General features: G+C 38.3%; 1 protein-coding gene and 1 long non-coding RNA gene across 4 annotated transcripts; one reads left to right on the top strand and one right to left on the bottom strand.

The window, feature by feature from the left end:
- The first annotated feature begins 6,693 nt into the window (after window positions 1-6,693).
- On the top strand, window positions 6,694-11,574 carry LOC144990249 (uncharacterized). 2 transcript variants are annotated; one of them, XM_078943286.1, is made up of 2 exons: window positions 6,694-7,238; window positions 8,377-11,574. In XM_078943286.1, the coding sequence occupies exons 1-2, from the start codon at window positions 7,164-7,166 to the stop codon at window positions 10,144-10,146; spliced, it is 1,845 nt and encodes a 614-aa protein (XP_078799412.1). In that variant the 5' UTR covers window positions 6,694-7,163; the 3' UTR covers window positions 10,147-11,574. The 2 variants fall into 2 exon arrangements, with proteins under 2 accessions (XP_078799412.1, XP_078799413.1); XM_078943287.1 differs by having other exon boundaries at window positions 6,694-8,089.
- A 4-nt stretch (window positions 11,575-11,578) lies between these two features.
- Window positions 11,579-15,616, bottom strand: LOC144990250 (uncharacterized). 2 transcript variants are annotated; one of them, XR_013654256.1, is made up of 3 exons: window positions 14,999-15,616; window positions 12,932-13,857; window positions 11,579-12,342 (listed from the first exon to the last, which is right to left on the bottom strand). It is a non-coding gene; the product is annotated as an uncharacterized LOC144990250 (long non-coding RNA). The 2 variants fall into 2 exon arrangements; XR_013654255.1 differs by lacking the exon at window positions 14,999-15,616 and having other exon boundaries at window positions 12,932-14,394.
- Between the last annotated feature and the right edge of the window lie 2,518 nt (window positions 15,617-18,134).

Here is an 18,134-nt window from a genome sequence, read left to right as displayed (position 1 = left end):
AGCGGAAAAGTCTGTTATTATATTCTGCAAGGATGAGTAAGTAATTCAGGAAAACACGAGAAAAAGGAAGCATGGCTGTAAGATGTATTATTGTGAGGAACATGATTTGTGTCTTCGGGAAGGGGGAATGTCCAGTCCTGCAGTCGTGCAACCATTGACTTTGTAGTGTTGCTGCAACTACTAATAATGAAGTAAATAAATGATGTCATAGCTCCAGTTGAAGACATGGTTTGAGGCTAAGTAGTCATTGGTTCAGCTTTCCTGAAGAAAAAAAAAATCTTAAGCAATTATTAAAACAAGAGATAAAATGAAATATTTTGACCAGAAATAATCAGCTTCCTTACTTTTGCATTTATTTCTGGGGGGTATAAGCTTCAGTTCAACAATGCCAGTTGCCTTGCATAATATACTGATTTTACCTTACCTCATTTATATATGCAACAGGCTAAATTAACTTACCAAAAAAGGAATATATTAAATTGTTTCTACAGTGACTGCAGGCAACATTCAGTATATGAGAACAGAGTGTTGCATCAGTGGTTGCAACAGTCCTCAAGTCTTAATAAGGGGATGGACTCAGCTAAAAATACAATTTGTGAATTTGTTTTGACACTGTAATGTTCTTACTTTTTTTTTGATGGATTGAGCATGAAATCAATGCAACAGGGTATACAGTAGAATACTCATTGATCTTGCTATACACAAAAATAATCAATCATGGCAATCAACTACAAGCATCTAATTGAAGCAGCCCAACCATTTTGCATAAATGTCAATATATGAAACATATAATTACTGATTAATAAGAGTTAAAGGGTAATGATGCAAACAAAGCATATATCAAGCCTGTATCCACCCACGTGGAAGGTGCATGTCTTTTGTATCTGTCTCCATGCTAAATACTTGATATATATCATTTTAACTTTGCCAGACAAACAAAGATTTTCCGACTGTAAAAATCCATAATAGTGTCTTAAAGAACACAAGAAAAACAACAAAATTACCTTTCCTCATATAAACAGAGACAAAACTCTTACTCTTAAATGATCATCCCTCAACAAATCTCAGTTCACAGTTGTGACATGCTAAAATTAATGTTTGGTGGCAACAGAGGTGTCTGGCAGGGCACAAGTAATAAACTCGCCTTTTTCTTTTCATTATTGCCACTTTTAGACACTGTTATATTGTTGGGCGCTGTTTGCAGAAGAAATTACTTCAAAATGACAACACCTCAAATGAATTTTGTTCAAGCTTTGATTTATCTCACTACCTAAAAAGAAGCAGCAGGGTTTCAGCAGTTTCAAGTACAGCTGGAAACGAACTTTCCCTGGAATGTGCTCCCCAGTCGAGCAGTGTATCCTTAATGCCAAATTAAGTTGGGATCCATCAGAGACCCAGATGAAGACTTTGTCAATCAAAAGCAGTTCTTCAAAGCTATGAAATTGATAATGCAACATCCTCTTTTGGTTGCTAGTTTGCTGTAACCTTTTAACACTGTAGATGTCACTGTAAATCTTAAATTCCACACTCCTTCTGTGACTATTTGACCATTTACTCAATCATTATAAATTAGCTGATTTTAACATGGAGAAAAGCAGCTTTGCAGTGACATAAAAAAATGGATTAGATTTCTCGCTTTTCCAGATGCTCAAAGCGCTTACAGTGTGTCCATTATTCATTCACTCCTCATTCATACTTGGTTCATACACAAGTATGAAGTATAAAAATTCATACAGATTCACACACCAGTGGAGCCACAGTGCAAGGAGAAGTGTTTAGCCTAAGGATATAATTTCAGTTGGCTGGGGGTAGCGGGAATCAAACCGGCAACCCTTCAATAATTAGTCGACTTGGTCAACCACCTGAGCCACTGCTGCCCTGCAACACTTTACTCTAGTTAAGTGTTTAAAATGGTGTACAGTAGCTTTTCTCCACAGCAGAATTAGCTGGTTTAAGTTGATAATATAAGCGTTTGAAGAGTTTCTGTAGTCCAAAGAATGTCAACACTGGAGCAAAAGCTCTGGTGTTAAAGGGTTAAAAGGATCAAAAATGAATACAGAGCATTTTACCAGCCTATACCAGCCTACTCACAGCATTAGGTAGACTGAGTCATTGTGGCCCAAAGAATGGCTCTTTTGACAGCTATGATTGTTCTGACATCCTCCCTAAGAGCTGGTTGCTGGCTTGACTTGTAAAGGTGTGTAAAGGTAATTGGACTTAAAAACGAAAGAGTAAAAAGGAGTCGTGACAGAACTTGTGGCCAATAACAGCAATGAATTCTCTTCTAAATCTTTTTTTTGTTTGTTTTTTTTTTAAACTTGTCCTGTCCAACAGCTAGGCAGGCAGATGAGAGCTGAGGGCCTCTTGTGTTGGACATATTTTACTTTAACAAGAGGGGTTATTCATCTTCAGACAAACCAAAGGTATGACTGAATAAACCCCTTTTGTAATTGAGGCCAAACTTTATTAATTTCAACCATGTTTGGAAATCTTTGGTGTTGGACCGGATGGAAAAGGAAAGGAGGGAAGAAGAGAGAGGGATGTTAGAGAGGGGGGGGGGGTGATAGTGAGAGGGGGGGGGGGGGGATAAGACCATGAAGCAGCATAGAGCAGACAGGTTTACTGGTTGTTTATCATTACGGTACGGTTCAAATGATACAAATTCAAATGATACAAAAAGGGCGGGGCCTGTCCACACACACTCAAATGTTATCAACACACCTGGTAGCTGCAAAAATGTCCACATGTCAACATGCACACAAAACAGATAGTGTTCACAAACGCATACCTATGCCTTTAAACCAACTAGTGGGAAATCTTTCATTCATTCAATCATGCAAACTATTAGTGCAAAGGTGAGCTAACACCTGTGTTCAGGTGAGTGTTTATGTTCTTCTAAAATGGATGGTGGAATGTGAAAAAAAGGAGGAGGAGCGCCTAGCCACCCCCACACCCAGACCCCCGCCGCAGCGGCAGCCGGAATCCTCCCAACGCCACACGGGAACAGGCAGGGGACAACCGCCCCCCGGGCGACCAAGACCGCCACCCAGGCCAGGGCCAGCAAACTTAAGATAATAATGTCTTTACACACAGAGGGACCCGGGGGGGGGGGGGGGGGGCTCTGCTGCAGTGGGGCCCCTTGTCACCCCACTGGAGATATTTTACCTGCAGCACACACACTGCAAACCCACACCACAATACATAAGTGGGATCGGGGAGGGGCGGCCAGTCTTCACCCGCCTGGGTCTTCCTCAGGGCGGCCTGGATTGTGGGGATGCTTCTGGCCGGGGGTGGGTGGTCTCCCTCGCTTGCGCTGCGTGGGTACTTTCGGAGCGTGGGATGCTCCGGGTCCAGGGTTTTCCTGCCCCCTCTCTCCAGGTCGGGCCGGTCGGGCTAGGGAGGATCTGGTTCCCCCAAATGAACACATGGTACACTTTGGCAGCGTGCTTGCATCTCCACCCCCACTTGCACGTGCACACTGTCACACTGCTCCCTGTCTGCTTTATCCCTCGACCCTAACCCACAGTGTATTGATGGACAGATGTCTTCTGCTTATCTTAGTGTCAGATTTTCATTGATGGATGTAAAATTTGTCTTTCCAGCATATTTTGGAATAAATGCTATGAGGCTTAAAATCATAACCTACTCAAATTGACAACTTGGCACTTGTATCCCCTTACTTTCTCTCCCTCTCTTTTTCTTCTTCAACCCCCCCCCCCCCTTCCTCCTTTGACATTTTTTCCCTCTCTCTTCTCTAGAAATATATATTTGAAACATAAAATGCAATAAATAAATATAAAATAATCAAAAAGCAAAAACAAAAAAGGCTTTACCTTGGCTATCCGAAGAAAAACTGACAAGAAAAAGAGTTTATGAGTGAAGCCAATCAACCAATCTCCAAATGTTTCACATGTCCATTTTTTTATAATTTAGGGCCAACAAACCCAGAACACTTGAAACTGCTTTTCTACTTTCTCTTTTCTCTCTTTTGGGGTTCATTTGCATGCACACTGCTTGTTAATAGTTTTCCCAACATTAAGGTATCACACATTCCTGTGCAGTGCTTAATCTTGTCAGAAAATATGTGAATTCATTGCTTTGGTTAAAAAGGAGCACATATATTTGTGCTTAATTATTTATGTGTACTACATGTCGTATCTTTTTAGACCTGGCTTTACAGATAAAACAACAAAGTTAAAATGTAGTTCATCCAGAAAATATACCATAAAGCATTGTTTTGATAGCCAAACATAAAAGTCTGCATGTTAATACATTTTAAAATAGATTTCTGCCATGACTACAGCCTTGGCCATAAATAAAGAACACTGTGAAGGTCTTCAAACTATTGTGAATATTTAAAAAGATCTTTTCACTGCAGAATGATAGACACCAATCTGTTCAGAGATGGGTGTCTTTAAAACCTTTCCCAAATCAGGAGGAAGCAGCATTTTCTTCTCTGGGATTTCTGTCTTTCTTCTCTGGAAAAGCATATACAGACACCGAAAGATGTCAGTATTCTGCTAAAACTTCCCTTGCAATAAGGATAGTCACAGCTGTCGATGTGTAACTGAATAAGTAAATTCAATAAAATGCTACAGAATCCCTTTGGAAAGGAGAGATGTTGTGTTTAGAATTTCCAAATTGTGTTTAGACTTTTTTGGGATTGCCACGATGGTGTAACGTAGATTGCCATCTGTTCCTGTTCATCTTAGGCTGCAAAATTAAGAACCCAATGAGAAAAATTATGTTGCTACTGTAAACTTTAAATAGTAAACTCAGAGCTTTTTATATAACGTTTTATGTTCCATAGATGTTGAAGGGTCTACAAAAGATCCTAGCACACTGGAAATCTATTAAACTTCAATAGCCTGCTACATTTTTTATCTTTGCTTAAAACAGATCAAGTTGTTTTGCTTCATCCTCATCTTTTACAGTTCTTTAACAATAATAGGTAATTGAGTTTATCAAGTGAGACAAAGCAAAACATCTTCTTTAAACCAGTTTATTTGAAAGTCTTAAAATGGTTTAGCAACCAATCTGGCATAAACCCAGTTAATACCTTTTGATAGCTGGGATAGTGAAATAGTAAATGCCGTATACTTATTTAGCACTTTACTACCTCCTTAGAAGGCCCAAAGCACTTTACAGTCACACTCCCATTCACACACTCATTCCCACACTCATAGTGGCCCTGCTGCCGAACACTGGTGCTAACCTACAACCACTTGGAGCTAACTTGGGTTAGTTTGTTGCCCAATGACACTTCGACACATGGGCAGGGTGGGAAAAGAACCTGCAATCTCCTGATAAGAAGTCTACTGCTATACCTCTGAACCCTGCTTCAAGGGATAAGTGCACGCCCCTTGCAGCCGTGCTTGCAGCCTGGCTGTTAGAAATTAGGAAATTAGAGAATCAGTTAATTAGAGCATAGTTTGTGTCGGCATCCTACCGGCATACCACAGGCTCTAACATGTCACATGTACACTGTGCATGCAGCATTTGCATGTAGTCAGTAAAAAGCAGGGGTGGGCAAATATTTTGACTCGCGGGCCACATAGAGTTTTAAAATTGGATAGAAGGGCCGGACCAGGAGTGAGATGAAAATAACATGGAATCTGGATGAAAACTTTTGGATTGAAAACTATATTTTAAAACAGAGCATTTTAGGTTTTTAGGTTCAAACTTTCATTCTCATTTTAGAGCCAATTGCACCAAAACTTAGAGAAATGCTGCATTCATGTGGAGTTTGAATGATTGTAAGAATGAAAAACAAAAATCTTCAAACACCACATTGATGCAAGAGCAGGGTCCCCAAACTTTTTCTTTAAAACTTTAAACCTTGTTTGTCTTTCTTTTATTGTAAAGCCCTAAGATAAAGTTGTATTAATTCATGATCCTTTTATTAAAATAAATAACCCTATTTATGAAATACAAAATGATGAAATAACACTTTCTCTGTGGTTTTCAAAGATAAAAAGTCAGAAAAAAACTTACTCATACATTAAAAAGAAAAAAAACAACAAATAGTGGATCCTCTCCCGTCATACATCCGCTGAGACTTTGAAAGCTGCAGCTCTTTGTTTCTCATCCAGTAATAATGAAAAAAGCAAATGTCTATGTCTTCTGCTGCAGCTACGCATATATCTGCGTTACCTTCTCACCAGTACAGTTCCTTCGTTTATTGGAGGAGTTACGTTCTAAAAATAACCAGTGATCTGTGAAATCCACGGAGTCTGATTACAGACGTTAATGGCAGAAAAACTCCTCACTGCCCACTTTCTACACTTTTCTTAGACAGTCATGAACATTTTCACCGTTTTCTCTTGTTTAAATTCTCAAACCTTCATTGAAATTAGGTCCAGGATCTTAGAATGAAAACAAAGATCTGATCGCTGTCAGAGATTTTTGTAGACCTGAAGAGCTCCACGTTTCTGTACAGCAGACACGGCACGGAGGAGATTGATTGACAAAGTTGTCAGCCAATCAGGACATAGAACAGGGTGCGCTGTTTAAAAAAAGCAGCATAATCGCTCTAAAAGAATGAGCTAAACCGGGAAAGATGAACTGCGATGTAGAAAGGGAAGACTGTCTTCTGTTCCATTTCACAGGGATATTTAGATGGTTTCAGGTTGGAGCACAGACTGCAGAAGGCTGGAATAAAATATCATGTTCCACGCGGGTCTTGATCATACGGAAGAGGATTAGGGCCATGGAGAAAAAAAATAAAAGTTCACAGAAAATTCTGACTTTAATCTCAGAATTCTGACTTTATTCTCAGAATTCTGACTTTAATCTCAGAATTCTGACTTTATTCTCAGAATTCTGACTTTAATCTCAGAATTCTGACTTTATTCTCAGAATTCTGACTTTAATCTCAGAATTCTGACTTTATTCTCAGAATTCTGACTTTAATCTCAGAATTCTGACTTTAATCTCAGAATTCTGACTTTATTCTCAGAATTCTGACTTTAATCTCAGAATTCTGACTTTATTCTCAGAATTCTGACTTTAATCTCAGAATTCTGACTTTATTCTCAGAATTCTGACTTTAATCTCAGAATTCTGACTTTAAAGTCAGAATTATAGGAGCATGTGAGGCACTTCCTTCAGCACACAGGCAGTGCAGATTCCGAGGAGCTGCAGGACTCAGGAGTCTTTTAAAAATGTCGTCTGTTAGTGACTTTTTGCGTGCTCGAGGCCTCCCGGAGGAGGTAATTTCCCTTATGGACAAGGAGAAGGTAAGTAAAACAAGAAATTGTTTTAAACTGGATGTTGTAAATGAAAGGGCAGCAGGCTATGCTAGCAGTTTTCAACAGCTACAGACGTCCACGCGGATATAATGAAGTCATTTTCTTAATGGGCAGAATGCTGCTAATGTATCAGGGTTTAACATGTGTGTACCTGCTGGAGCACAAACAACAGTTTACTTACTTTTAAGTTGTAGGTTATTCTATTAATCTACGTTATGCACGTTTTACCGTCAGAATGGCTCTGTCTGTCTGTGTCTTGACACGTTCAGCACCCCCATTGTGCCCGTATGAACTACCTTATAATCTCATTTTCATAGCCTTCAGAAAATACTCTAGACGTGTATCTAAATTACAGATTGTCTTGACGTGTTTTGTAACTACGTGATACCGATTATTACACTCCATTACAATAACATTCATTTTTCCGCCTTCTCGTCACGTGACACCTTCTCCCTTTTTACTATCTCATTGGCTAACACTGCATACGACGGTGCCCCGTTACTGAATCATCCTCTTTCATATCATTTAATACAACACCACGCAGTTTTTGTCATTTTGTATCTGCGCGAGTGTAAATAAAGATCCGCGGGGGGGGGGGGGTGTCACGTGACATCCCGGAGTAGCATTGCGTCTCCACGGCAACTACTGTTTCTTCTTCGCGGAACAGAGAACCGCAGCAATGTGCAAACAATTTTTAAAGCATATTAGCACCCACTTTAGCGAAGCTAACGCCGTGCCTCTCGGCGCCCCTACAAACGTTACAGGGCACAGTTTATTTATTTGACAGATCTGAGGTTTTGAAAGGACCCGGAAGCGTGAACGTGACGTCATCGCGTACAGTACGTAGTTCTGCAGAATAGATGATGGACTCTTTGCAGTGAACTATTTTCTCTCTTAGCTGTGTTTTCATAGTCAGTTCGGATTCACCTGATTAATCACAATTGTCCCGTTTCAGTGGGTATATAAACAGGCAACAAGTACATTTATGTCAAAGGTTTGCACACAGCAAGAAAGAAGCTCCATGTATAACTTTTATATGTTTTGCAGTGACATGATAGAACAAAATTCATCAATAAAATTCATTTATTAATTCATGATGAATAATATTTGTTTTTCTTCTGTGCAGATTGACAGTGATGTCATTGCTGTGATGGATGATGCAGCTCTGGCAAATTATATCCCTTCCTATGGAGATCGTATTGCCCTTTTCAATTTCTGCAAAAGTAAGCAGTCTCTCTCAAAGAGAAAATTAGGACTTTTTCAAAAACTTCGTGACAAAATGAAGGTTAGAGATGATAACTCCAAGGAAAATGTTTCAAATGTCAACACAAGACCAAGAAATACAAAGAAACACAAAACCACACGAAATGTGGAAATTGGTTGGATACACAGTGATGGACAAATAACCAAACAGGTGAGAGCCAAACAAGGAGGTGGTACAAGAAAAATTCAAATGGCAACAGAGGCAGGATTAAAGGACATTCTTCAAGAAGGAAAAATACTTTTTTTTCCTGGTGGAATATCTCCTAAAGGACCAGAGTCTGATTTTGAGTTTGAGGTTTGGGACTTCAAACAGAATTGCCTTAATGATGAGACTGGCCTGTCTATTGGAAGTATGTATGAGGCAGCAAGGCTGACAATGTTACGTTTTTACATGTCTACCAAAGCCAAAGCTTCACATCAAGTCAGAGAAACACCTGAAGTGACTATAATTGAAGCCCGTGGTGATAATGAAGTCCATCAAGCAGATGGGGGAGAGGCTGTGGTTGACCTGGATATCCATCCTACCCTTGACATTTCTGTTGATTCAGAAATCACATTTGGTCCTGTTTACAATGGGGAGGTAGATGAAAATGACACACTGGTTTATGAAGATTTGCTTTTCCCCCCAAGCCCAACTAGTCCTCGAGATGCAACAACAGTCACCATAAATCACAGCAACACCTTGCATGATTTGATTGCTGCTTTCTCTGATGCTGACATTTTAAAAAGAGAACTGATTGTGAAACGCAGACTTCCAGACAACACAGAAGAAGCAGGAAGTGGATCTGGAGTATTGAGAGATGTTCTGAGCTGCTTCTGGCATGAATTTTATGAACGTTGCACTTTAGGTGCAACAGTTAAAGTGCCATTCATTCGACATGATTTCACTGCTGAAACATGGAAAGCAGTCGCCAGAATTCTTTTGAAAGGTTACCTGGATTGTCAATATTTCCCAAACAAACTTGCTCTTCCCTTCATTGAACAAGTGCTTTTTGATTGTGTATACACTGATCTTAAAGCTCATTTTCTGCAGTTTGTGAGCAATCAAGAACGCGAAGTTTTGATGCAAGCATTAAGTGACATCTCTGCAGTTGACTGGGATGACCTTGTGGAAGTTCTGGACAGCTATGGTTGCAGAAGACGAATCACAGCTGAGACTTTTCCTACAATACTGAGTGAGATAGCACACAAAGAGCTTGTCCAAAAGCCAATGTTTGTTATTGACTGCTGGAGGGAGATAACTCTTCAACACCTCTCTCTTACGCCAGTGGCACTGACCAGGTTGTTCTCCGATCTGCAACCAAACTCCAAAAAGGTGTGTCAACTCCTGAAATTTCCTGTTGATCTGACTCAGAACCAAAAAGAAGTTGGAAATTATCTGAAAAGGTTCATCAGAGAGCTTGATGAAATTAAACTTCAGAAATTTTTGCGTTTCTGCACTGGATCTGACCTTGTAATAACAGACAGCATCTTTGTAGAATTTCAAGCAATGACAGAGTTCACAAGAAGGCCAATTGGGCACACATGTGGAAAAATACTGGAAATAGCTGACAGCTATGAGAACTTTCCAGACTTTCGCTCAGAATTTAACGCAGTCCTCGAAAGCAATATCTGGGTAATGGACATTGTTTAAATAACGACATATTATTATCACAGGCAACCAAAATGTTGCTTTGAAATAATAAAACCATTTAGGTGTTTATCTGAAACATTTGTCATTCCCAGATTCCAAAACACATTTACCAGATCAATGTTTTGTTGATGTTAATCTAATCGTTTATGTTCTGAAACTTGATTTACTGCTTAATCACTGCATACAGAAGTTTCTAGAATATCTGGCTCTGCATTTATTGTTAACATTCTCAAAGAAAAAATGTGAAATGCATTAGCTGTTTAAAATGTCACATAAATTTTTGAAATTGAATCATTTCAAGTGCTATGAGACAACGGTAGGCTGTGGTAAATCAATACAAATTTACATGTCTGCATCAGGTTTGTTTTCAAGTGAGGTCAGGTCTTTGATTTAGAGTAAATATTGACGGTCCTGATGATTTTTCATATTTTAATGGTTTTTTAAATTTTATTTTCATAGGTTTTTACTGCTTTAGCAGATTTTGATTTGTTCCGTCACTATGAACATATTGTGAATGCAGACATACATTTAAATCCAGTCAGATACCGGTAATTTTAAGTTCTTGCAACACACAGCTCAACCCAAATAGCTTTAGAAGTGCTAAGATTAGAGCAATTATATTTGTTAAAATGTTTACAATCTTTTTTTTCCCCTCAGGAATTGACTTAGAAAAGTAAAGCTATATTTTGTTAGTAGCGTTTTTTTTTGGCTTTAAACAAGTCTTTGGCATTACTGTCTCTTTGTTTAAGGTAAAGTTCATTTCTGAGAACAAGTGTTATCTCAAACCATGGTTAAATAGCTGTTAGTTGTTCATGGTTTATTATTTAAAGTTACAGTTGTTCACCTGTTATACAGCATATTCAATCTATACAGAATGTGAACCAAGATATAGAAATGTCATGCTTGATGTTTATCAGTCCGTTTCTTTTCGGATTAATTTTTTTTCCTGGAGCTTTCATTTGGTTTTGATTTTAAAAAAAAGCATCTTTAAAAGTAAGTTTGCAATCACTATTAAGTGACTACGCTAGTTTGTTTTGGAAATGAAAGCAATTTTATATTTATTGTATAGCTATTAAAGACCATGTTCTAGTCAATTGGACTGTTTCAACAACAAACATTTTAATAAAACAATTCTTTCTAAAATAAAACTGTTTTTGTGTGATATTTATTTTAACAGTTTTAACTCTAATCCCTTTTTCACATATGGGTCAAAAAATATAAGGAGTTGCCAACATTATTTAAATGGGCAGAACTAAGCTGTGTACAGAAAGTAACTGAATATTTTTAAAAGATACAAAAACACATTCTAAATGTATTTGGTTTATATTCTGATTTTAGTTTACAAACATTTGATTTGTTCTTTCTGGTATTCTTACAAAACCTAAAAGCATGTTAAAAGGTTTAAATAAGTTTTAATATAACACAAAAATACTTATTTTATAGGACATTTATTTAAATGTTCAAACCAAAAAGTCAAATAAGCAGGAAGACTCAAGTCCTTCATCTTTGGGTAGTCTCAGTTGTGTGATGTCATTAGATTTTTAATAATTACATAAAAACACAATTAACCGGTTGATTATCTGACTGTAATTAGAGTAACAAAAGCACACGTTAGATTTAATGTTTCTAATTTAATTTGTACCTGTATCTTCTGCTTAATATCTGTTTCGGTTCGGGCAAAAATACTTCAGCCAATGGCTCTTAAAGCCTGGAAACATTAATACATTCTTTACATAAATAATACATTACAGGAAATTACAAGGAGGATAATTGTAAATATACATGTAACAATTCTAAAGTACAAGAAGATAACGGTTTTGGGAAAACAACCAATTATCATACATGTTTAGTTCCTTTGGTTAAAGTTTCTCAAAGATTATCCAATATTTCTCTTCTTAAACTGATGTAAAGATCCGCTGCAGAAAGTGGATCTGCTGGAGCATGCCATTCGTTTTCCTCCATGAGCAAACAGCACAGCTCAAAAACAGTTTCATCACAGGGAAACTGGCCTTTAGGAGTGCACTCCTCAGCACATGCAGTGACTTCATCCATGTCCACGGATTTCAGTTTGTCTTGAACACTGTGCAGTTCTGGGAATGAATACATCACAACTGGCCGTCCTGAAGCAACATCATTACTAGAACTTGCCCTGATTTTGTGGGAATTCCATGTCATCACCACCTCATCAAGTTCATCCTATAAAGAGAACAGAATAACAGGTACATTAGATTAAAATTTCACCAAACATTACCCAATTGAGCTTTTTTTGGCTGCAATGTTTTTCCTTAATACTTATGCCTTGAATTAAAAAAAAATACAGAAGCGTTCACAAAAATTACAAACAGTTAATATTTTCATCTGCAAATTAGACAATTGTTTTTGAAACTGAACATTTTGTTTGCAATATAGGAAATATATAGATTTTAAAATATGTGACTCTTCTTATTGTTCTTATTGTAGTGCCAAAAATAACTTTATAAAAACCCGATTAGGTGTTCATGTAAAACAAATAACCACACCAACTATGTAATAAAAATGTTTGGAATGTGGTTAAAATCTTAAGCTTCTGTTAAAATAAAAAAATCTTGCATCCTTGCTTCATTTTTATTATTTTTCTGTTCCACAGTATTTGAATGGTATTTGTTGAAATCAGTTTAAATATTTGTGCATTTTTCTGAATCTGAATAATAACCAATATTAATAGAGTTGGACCATTAGAAATGAATAAAGCCTTTTTAAATGTTCAAATATTACCAAATTAGATCAAATAGCTGAATACATTTACCTGAACAAGATTGAGAAAACAAAACTGGATGAGACTTCTGTCCAAAAAGTCCCCTGTAAAGTGTCCATCATTTTGAAATGTCTGAAACAAGTTCATCCAAAACTGTGCGCTCTGTTTGCGAAGGATACTCCACCATCCTTCAATTCGCTGGTTAGCAGTGCTTCTTCCATACAGAAAACTTCTCTCACCAGCAAAACTGTCTGTGTGATTTCTCCTCAGAAACATCTGCATTTCTTCAACACAGCCATTTTCTGTGCCGCGGTCTGCACGTATCCTTTCTGGACATCCAGAAATGCTAGACACAGTTTTTATGTAGTAGTCTGCAACCACTTTAGGATCACTGTTTGTGGTATATGCCTCCATCCATAAAACATATCGGCTAAAACCATCTATGCAACCATTGATGGCAATTCCATATGGTTTCAATTTATCATACCCATCTATATGCCACAGTGCATTTGGCCCACTGCAACTGTACTGACGTCTTTTCAAGCGTCGTGCTCGTCTTAATTCGACACCCACAGGATCAACAAGTTTGATAATGCGTCTTATATTATCTTGTGACACCACAAATCCCCGCTGAACTGCACGAAGATGTAGCCATCTATAACCTTGCATCTGTCCACTTGTCATGATCTCATGCTGGACAAATGCCAGAACCTCATTCAAGTCTGACTGATTTTTTCTTCTGAAAAGACCAAGTCTTTTACAAATTCGTTTCAGTGTTCGAATACTTATAACTATCTGATTGTTCTGGGCTAATAATGCAAGTATTTCCTTGTTGCTGAAAGAAAGTCTGTAGTATAGTTTGATCAAATCATCCAAATCAGCCATCATTAAAAGGTTCGTAACATTCTTCTTCCATGGGCAGGGGTATAATTTGCCAGAGCTGCATCATCCATCACAGCAATGACATCACTGTCAATCTGCACAGAAGAAAAACAAATATTATTCATCATGAATTAATAAATGAATTTTATTGATGAATTTTGTTCTATCATGTCACTGCAAAACATATAAAAGTTATACATGGAGCTTCTTTCTTGCTGTGTGCAAACCTTTGACATAAATGTACTTGTTGCCTGTTTATATACCCACTGAAACGGGACAATTGTGATTAATCAGGTGAATCCGAACTGACTATGAAAACACAGCTAAGAGAGAAAATAGTTCACTGCAAAGAGTCCATCATCTATTCTGCAGAACTACGTACTGTACGCGATGACGTCACGTTCACGCTTCCGGGTCCTTTCAAAACCTCAGATCTGTCAAATAAATAAACTGTGCCCTGTAACGTTTGTAGGGGCGCCGAGAGGCACGGCGTTAGCTTCGCTAAAGTGGGTGCTAATATGCTTTAAAAATTGTTTGCACATTGCTGCGGTTCTCTGTTCCGCGAAGAAGAAACAGTAGTTGCCGTGGAGACGCAATGCTACTCCGGGATGTCACGTGACACCCCCCCCCCCCCCCCGCGGATCTTTATTTACACTCGCGCAGATACAAAATGACAAAAACTGCGTGGTGTTGTATTAAATGATATGAAAGAGGATGATTCAGTAACGGGGCACCGTCGTATGCAGTGTTAGCCAATGAGATAGTAAAAAGGGAGAAGGTGTCACGTGACGAGAAGGCGGAAAAATGAATGTTATTGTAATGGAGTGTAATAATCGGTATCACGTAGTTACAAAACACGTCAAGACAATCTGTAATTTAGATACACGTCTAGAGTATTTTCTGAAGGCTATGAAAATGAGATTATAAGGTAGTTCATACGGGCACAATGGGGGTGCTGAACGTGTCAAGACACAGACAGACAGAGCCATTCTGACGGTAAAACGTGCATAACGTAGATTAATAGAATAACCTACAACTTAAAAGTAAGTAAACTGTTGTTTGTGCTCCAGCAGGTACACACATGTTAAACCCTGATACATTAGCAGCATTCTGCCCATTAAGAAAATGACTTCATTATATCCGCGTGGACGTCTGTAGCTGTTGAAAACTGCTAGCATAGCCTGCTGCCCTTTCATTTACAACATCCAGTTTAAAACAATTTCTTGTTTTACTTACCTTCTCCTTGTCCATAAGGGAAATTACCTCCTCCGGGAGGCCTCGAGCACGCAAAAAGTCACTAACAGACGACATTTTTAAAAGACTCCTGAGTCCTGCAGCTCCTCGGAATCTGCACTGCCTGTGTGCTGAAGGAAGTGCCTCACATGCTCCTATAATTCTGACTTTAAAGTCAGAATTCTGAGATTAAAGTCAGAATTCTGAGAATAAAGTCAGAATTCTGAGATTAAAGTCAGAATTCTGAGAATAAAGTCAGAATTCTGAGATTAAAGTCAGAATTCTGAGAATAAAGTCAGAATTCTGAGATTAAAGTCAGAATTCTGAGATTAAAGTCAGAATTCTGAGATTAAAGTCAGAATTCTGAGAATAAAGTCAGAATTCTGAGATTAAAGTCAGAATTCTGAGATTAAAGTCAGAATTCTGAGAATAAAGTCAGAATTCTGAGATTAAAGTCAGAATTCTGAGAATAAAGTCAGAATTCTGAGATTAAAGTCAGAATTCTGAGATTAAAGTCAGAATTCTGAGATTAAAGTCAGAATTCTGAGAATAAAGTCAGAATTCTGAGATTAAAGTCAGAATTCTGAGAATAAAGTCAGAATTCTGAGATTAAAGTCAGAATTCTGAGATTAAAGTCAGAATTCTGAGAATAAAGTCAGAATTCTGAGATTAAAGTCAGAATTCTGAGATTAAAGTCAGAATTCTGAGATTAAAGTCAGAATTCTGAGAATAAAGTCAGAATTCTGAGATTAAAGTCAGAATTCTGAGATTAAAGTCAGAATTTTCTGTGAACTTTTATTTTTTTTCTCCATGGCCCTAATCCTCTTCCGTATGATCATGTGGCCAGATAAAAAAAAGATAAAAAAAACATGGGTCTCTGATATTGTTCAGTAGGCCGGACCAAACATGGAGGCGGACCGGATCCAGCCTGCGGGCCGTGGTTTGCCAACCCCTGGACTAGAGTGTACCGTAAAGGTCTGCTCTCCCTTTAACTCGTGGCCACACCTGTCTATGACCTTCCACAAGCACAGACAACTCAAAAACCAGGGGCCAACCTCTGTGCGAGTGCATGTGACTGAGGCATGACCTTTTCTGCATCTTCCTCATGCCCTCCTTCAATACATGAAACTTTCTTTTATCTCGTCTGGGCTTCTTTCCTGGCAGCTCTGACTGCTGCTCTCACCCCGCTCTTCTAAACTTTTCCTTTCATTCTTGATGACACTCTTGTATCACACATCACACCTAAAAACTTTCTCCACCTAGTCCAACGTTTTACACACGTCTTTTCACCTTTTTCCCACACTTTCCATTACTCTAAACGTTGAGCCTAAGTAAAGTCCTCGACCATTTTCACCTCTGCTCCCTGTATTTCACCATTCACCTCTCGTGTCATTCTTATTTACACTTGGTTGTCAGTGGCGCCTCCAGAAATTTTTCATGGGGGTGTCTGGTAGGGGGCCACTTTAAATCTTGGGGTGGCACACAAAAAGCACGAGTTATATTTTTAAAATTCCTTCCACTAAATGTAGTAAAAGAGCCTTTAGAAAAATAAAAAAAAGTTAAATGCCTCCTGATATATTTTGATTTATTGTGTTTATATGTAATGCATAGGTGTGTCTGCTTGGGGTGTACTGGAGATTTCTATAATGAACATAAAGTCAAATCAGTTGTTCTGAAATAATAATAATAACAATAATAATACCCTTACATGGTAATTAGTAATTATATCTGTAGACATTTCTATTTAGACTAATAAACATGAAACAGTTTCATTATTAGGGCAACATAATTCTAACTTCACCTGTTGGTCCAGGAACAGGTGGAGCCCCTGCTTTTGCTGAGTTCTGCCTTGTTTCTCTGACTAATGATGCTGACTGTCCTTCATCTGATGCTTTCTCATATTTGTCTTCCTCATCATCCTCTGTCATCTGAAGATCTGTGGATCATGCTGCTGTGTCTCATCTTCCTCCTCTATTACTCTCCATCCATTTCTCTCCTTCTGCTGTACTTTTCTTCTTAAAATAAACTTAAATAAGAATATATGTAAACTTTTTCTTCATTCTCTTAAAATTGACATACACAAGCATCAACTAATGACTTTAGGCCCCACCCCCTGGTGACGCCACTGTTGGTTTTGGACCCTTCCTCTGGCTAGTCTCGCACCCCCTGCAGTCCCCCAACTCATCTGGATGAAGCCCATCTGCTGCACTATTTAAATATGTACTTGTAGAGTTATATAAGCTAATTCTCTCTAAGATTTCTAGTACATCGCCTGTCCATCCCGGGGGAGGATCCCTCCTTCATGTGGCCACCCCCGAGGTTTCTTCTTTTTTGCAAAATCAGTTTTTTATTCCATGACTTTCTGTTCTTTATGATCATGTTTATTACACAGTAACCGGTTTGGAACCCATAGAGATGACTATTGTTGTAAATATTGGGCTATATTAATACAATTGAATTGAATTGAATTACATTGCATTTATGTCTGCAGATTGTTTTTAGAAAGCTCCCTAAAATATAAACCAGTTTAAAGTTGGCTTCGATTGCCTGCCGAAAAGTGTCACTGTTGTGTGCTAGAACTCCTCTGACTATACTTCAGCTCCAGGCCACTATAAAATCAGAGTGCAGAGACTTGAAACTTCCAAGGTACAGCTTATCCTTCACAGGGGATCTGCTGCCCACTTGCCAACGAGAACAGTGATGTTAGTTACATATACCCTCCAGTAAGCGATACTGTTTATGGAAGGTCAGTGCCAGTCTCGCTTTCCCTCAGGAGCTCCTCTGTTGTACAGTAAAATTAATGGGGGAGGGGATTTATAACTTAAGGGGAAAAAGACAGGTACACACTAGACATTTGTAGTCAAGTGAAAGCTAAAGGTAAACAGCCATCACTTATCAGAAAATAATCACTGTAATGTATGAGGACCAGAGATTGATGGTGGCAGATCAACAGTATCAGACAACACAATTTTCCTTAAAGCAATTTAATTGATTATTCAGAATGTTTATGCAGAGATGAATGTATTGTGATGCCTGTTACAGAGAGTGAGATGAATATAGCTCCAGGCAGATCTGAGAGGCTAAGTTGGTTCCCTTATTCCTTTTCATGCATTTTCTCTTCCTTTAAGAACAATACGTT

Source organism: Oryzias latipes, assembly GCF_053564925.1.
Source record: "Oryzias latipes strain Hd-rR chromosome 1 unlocalized genomic scaffold, Olatipes_Hd-rR_3.1 chr1_Y".
Taxonomy (NCBI): domain Eukaryota; kingdom Metazoa; phylum Chordata; class Actinopteri; order Beloniformes; family Adrianichthyidae; genus Oryzias; species Oryzias latipes.
The sequence above is the reverse complement of the archived record's forward strand: the minus strand, read 5'-3'. Positions and strand labels throughout refer to the sequence as shown.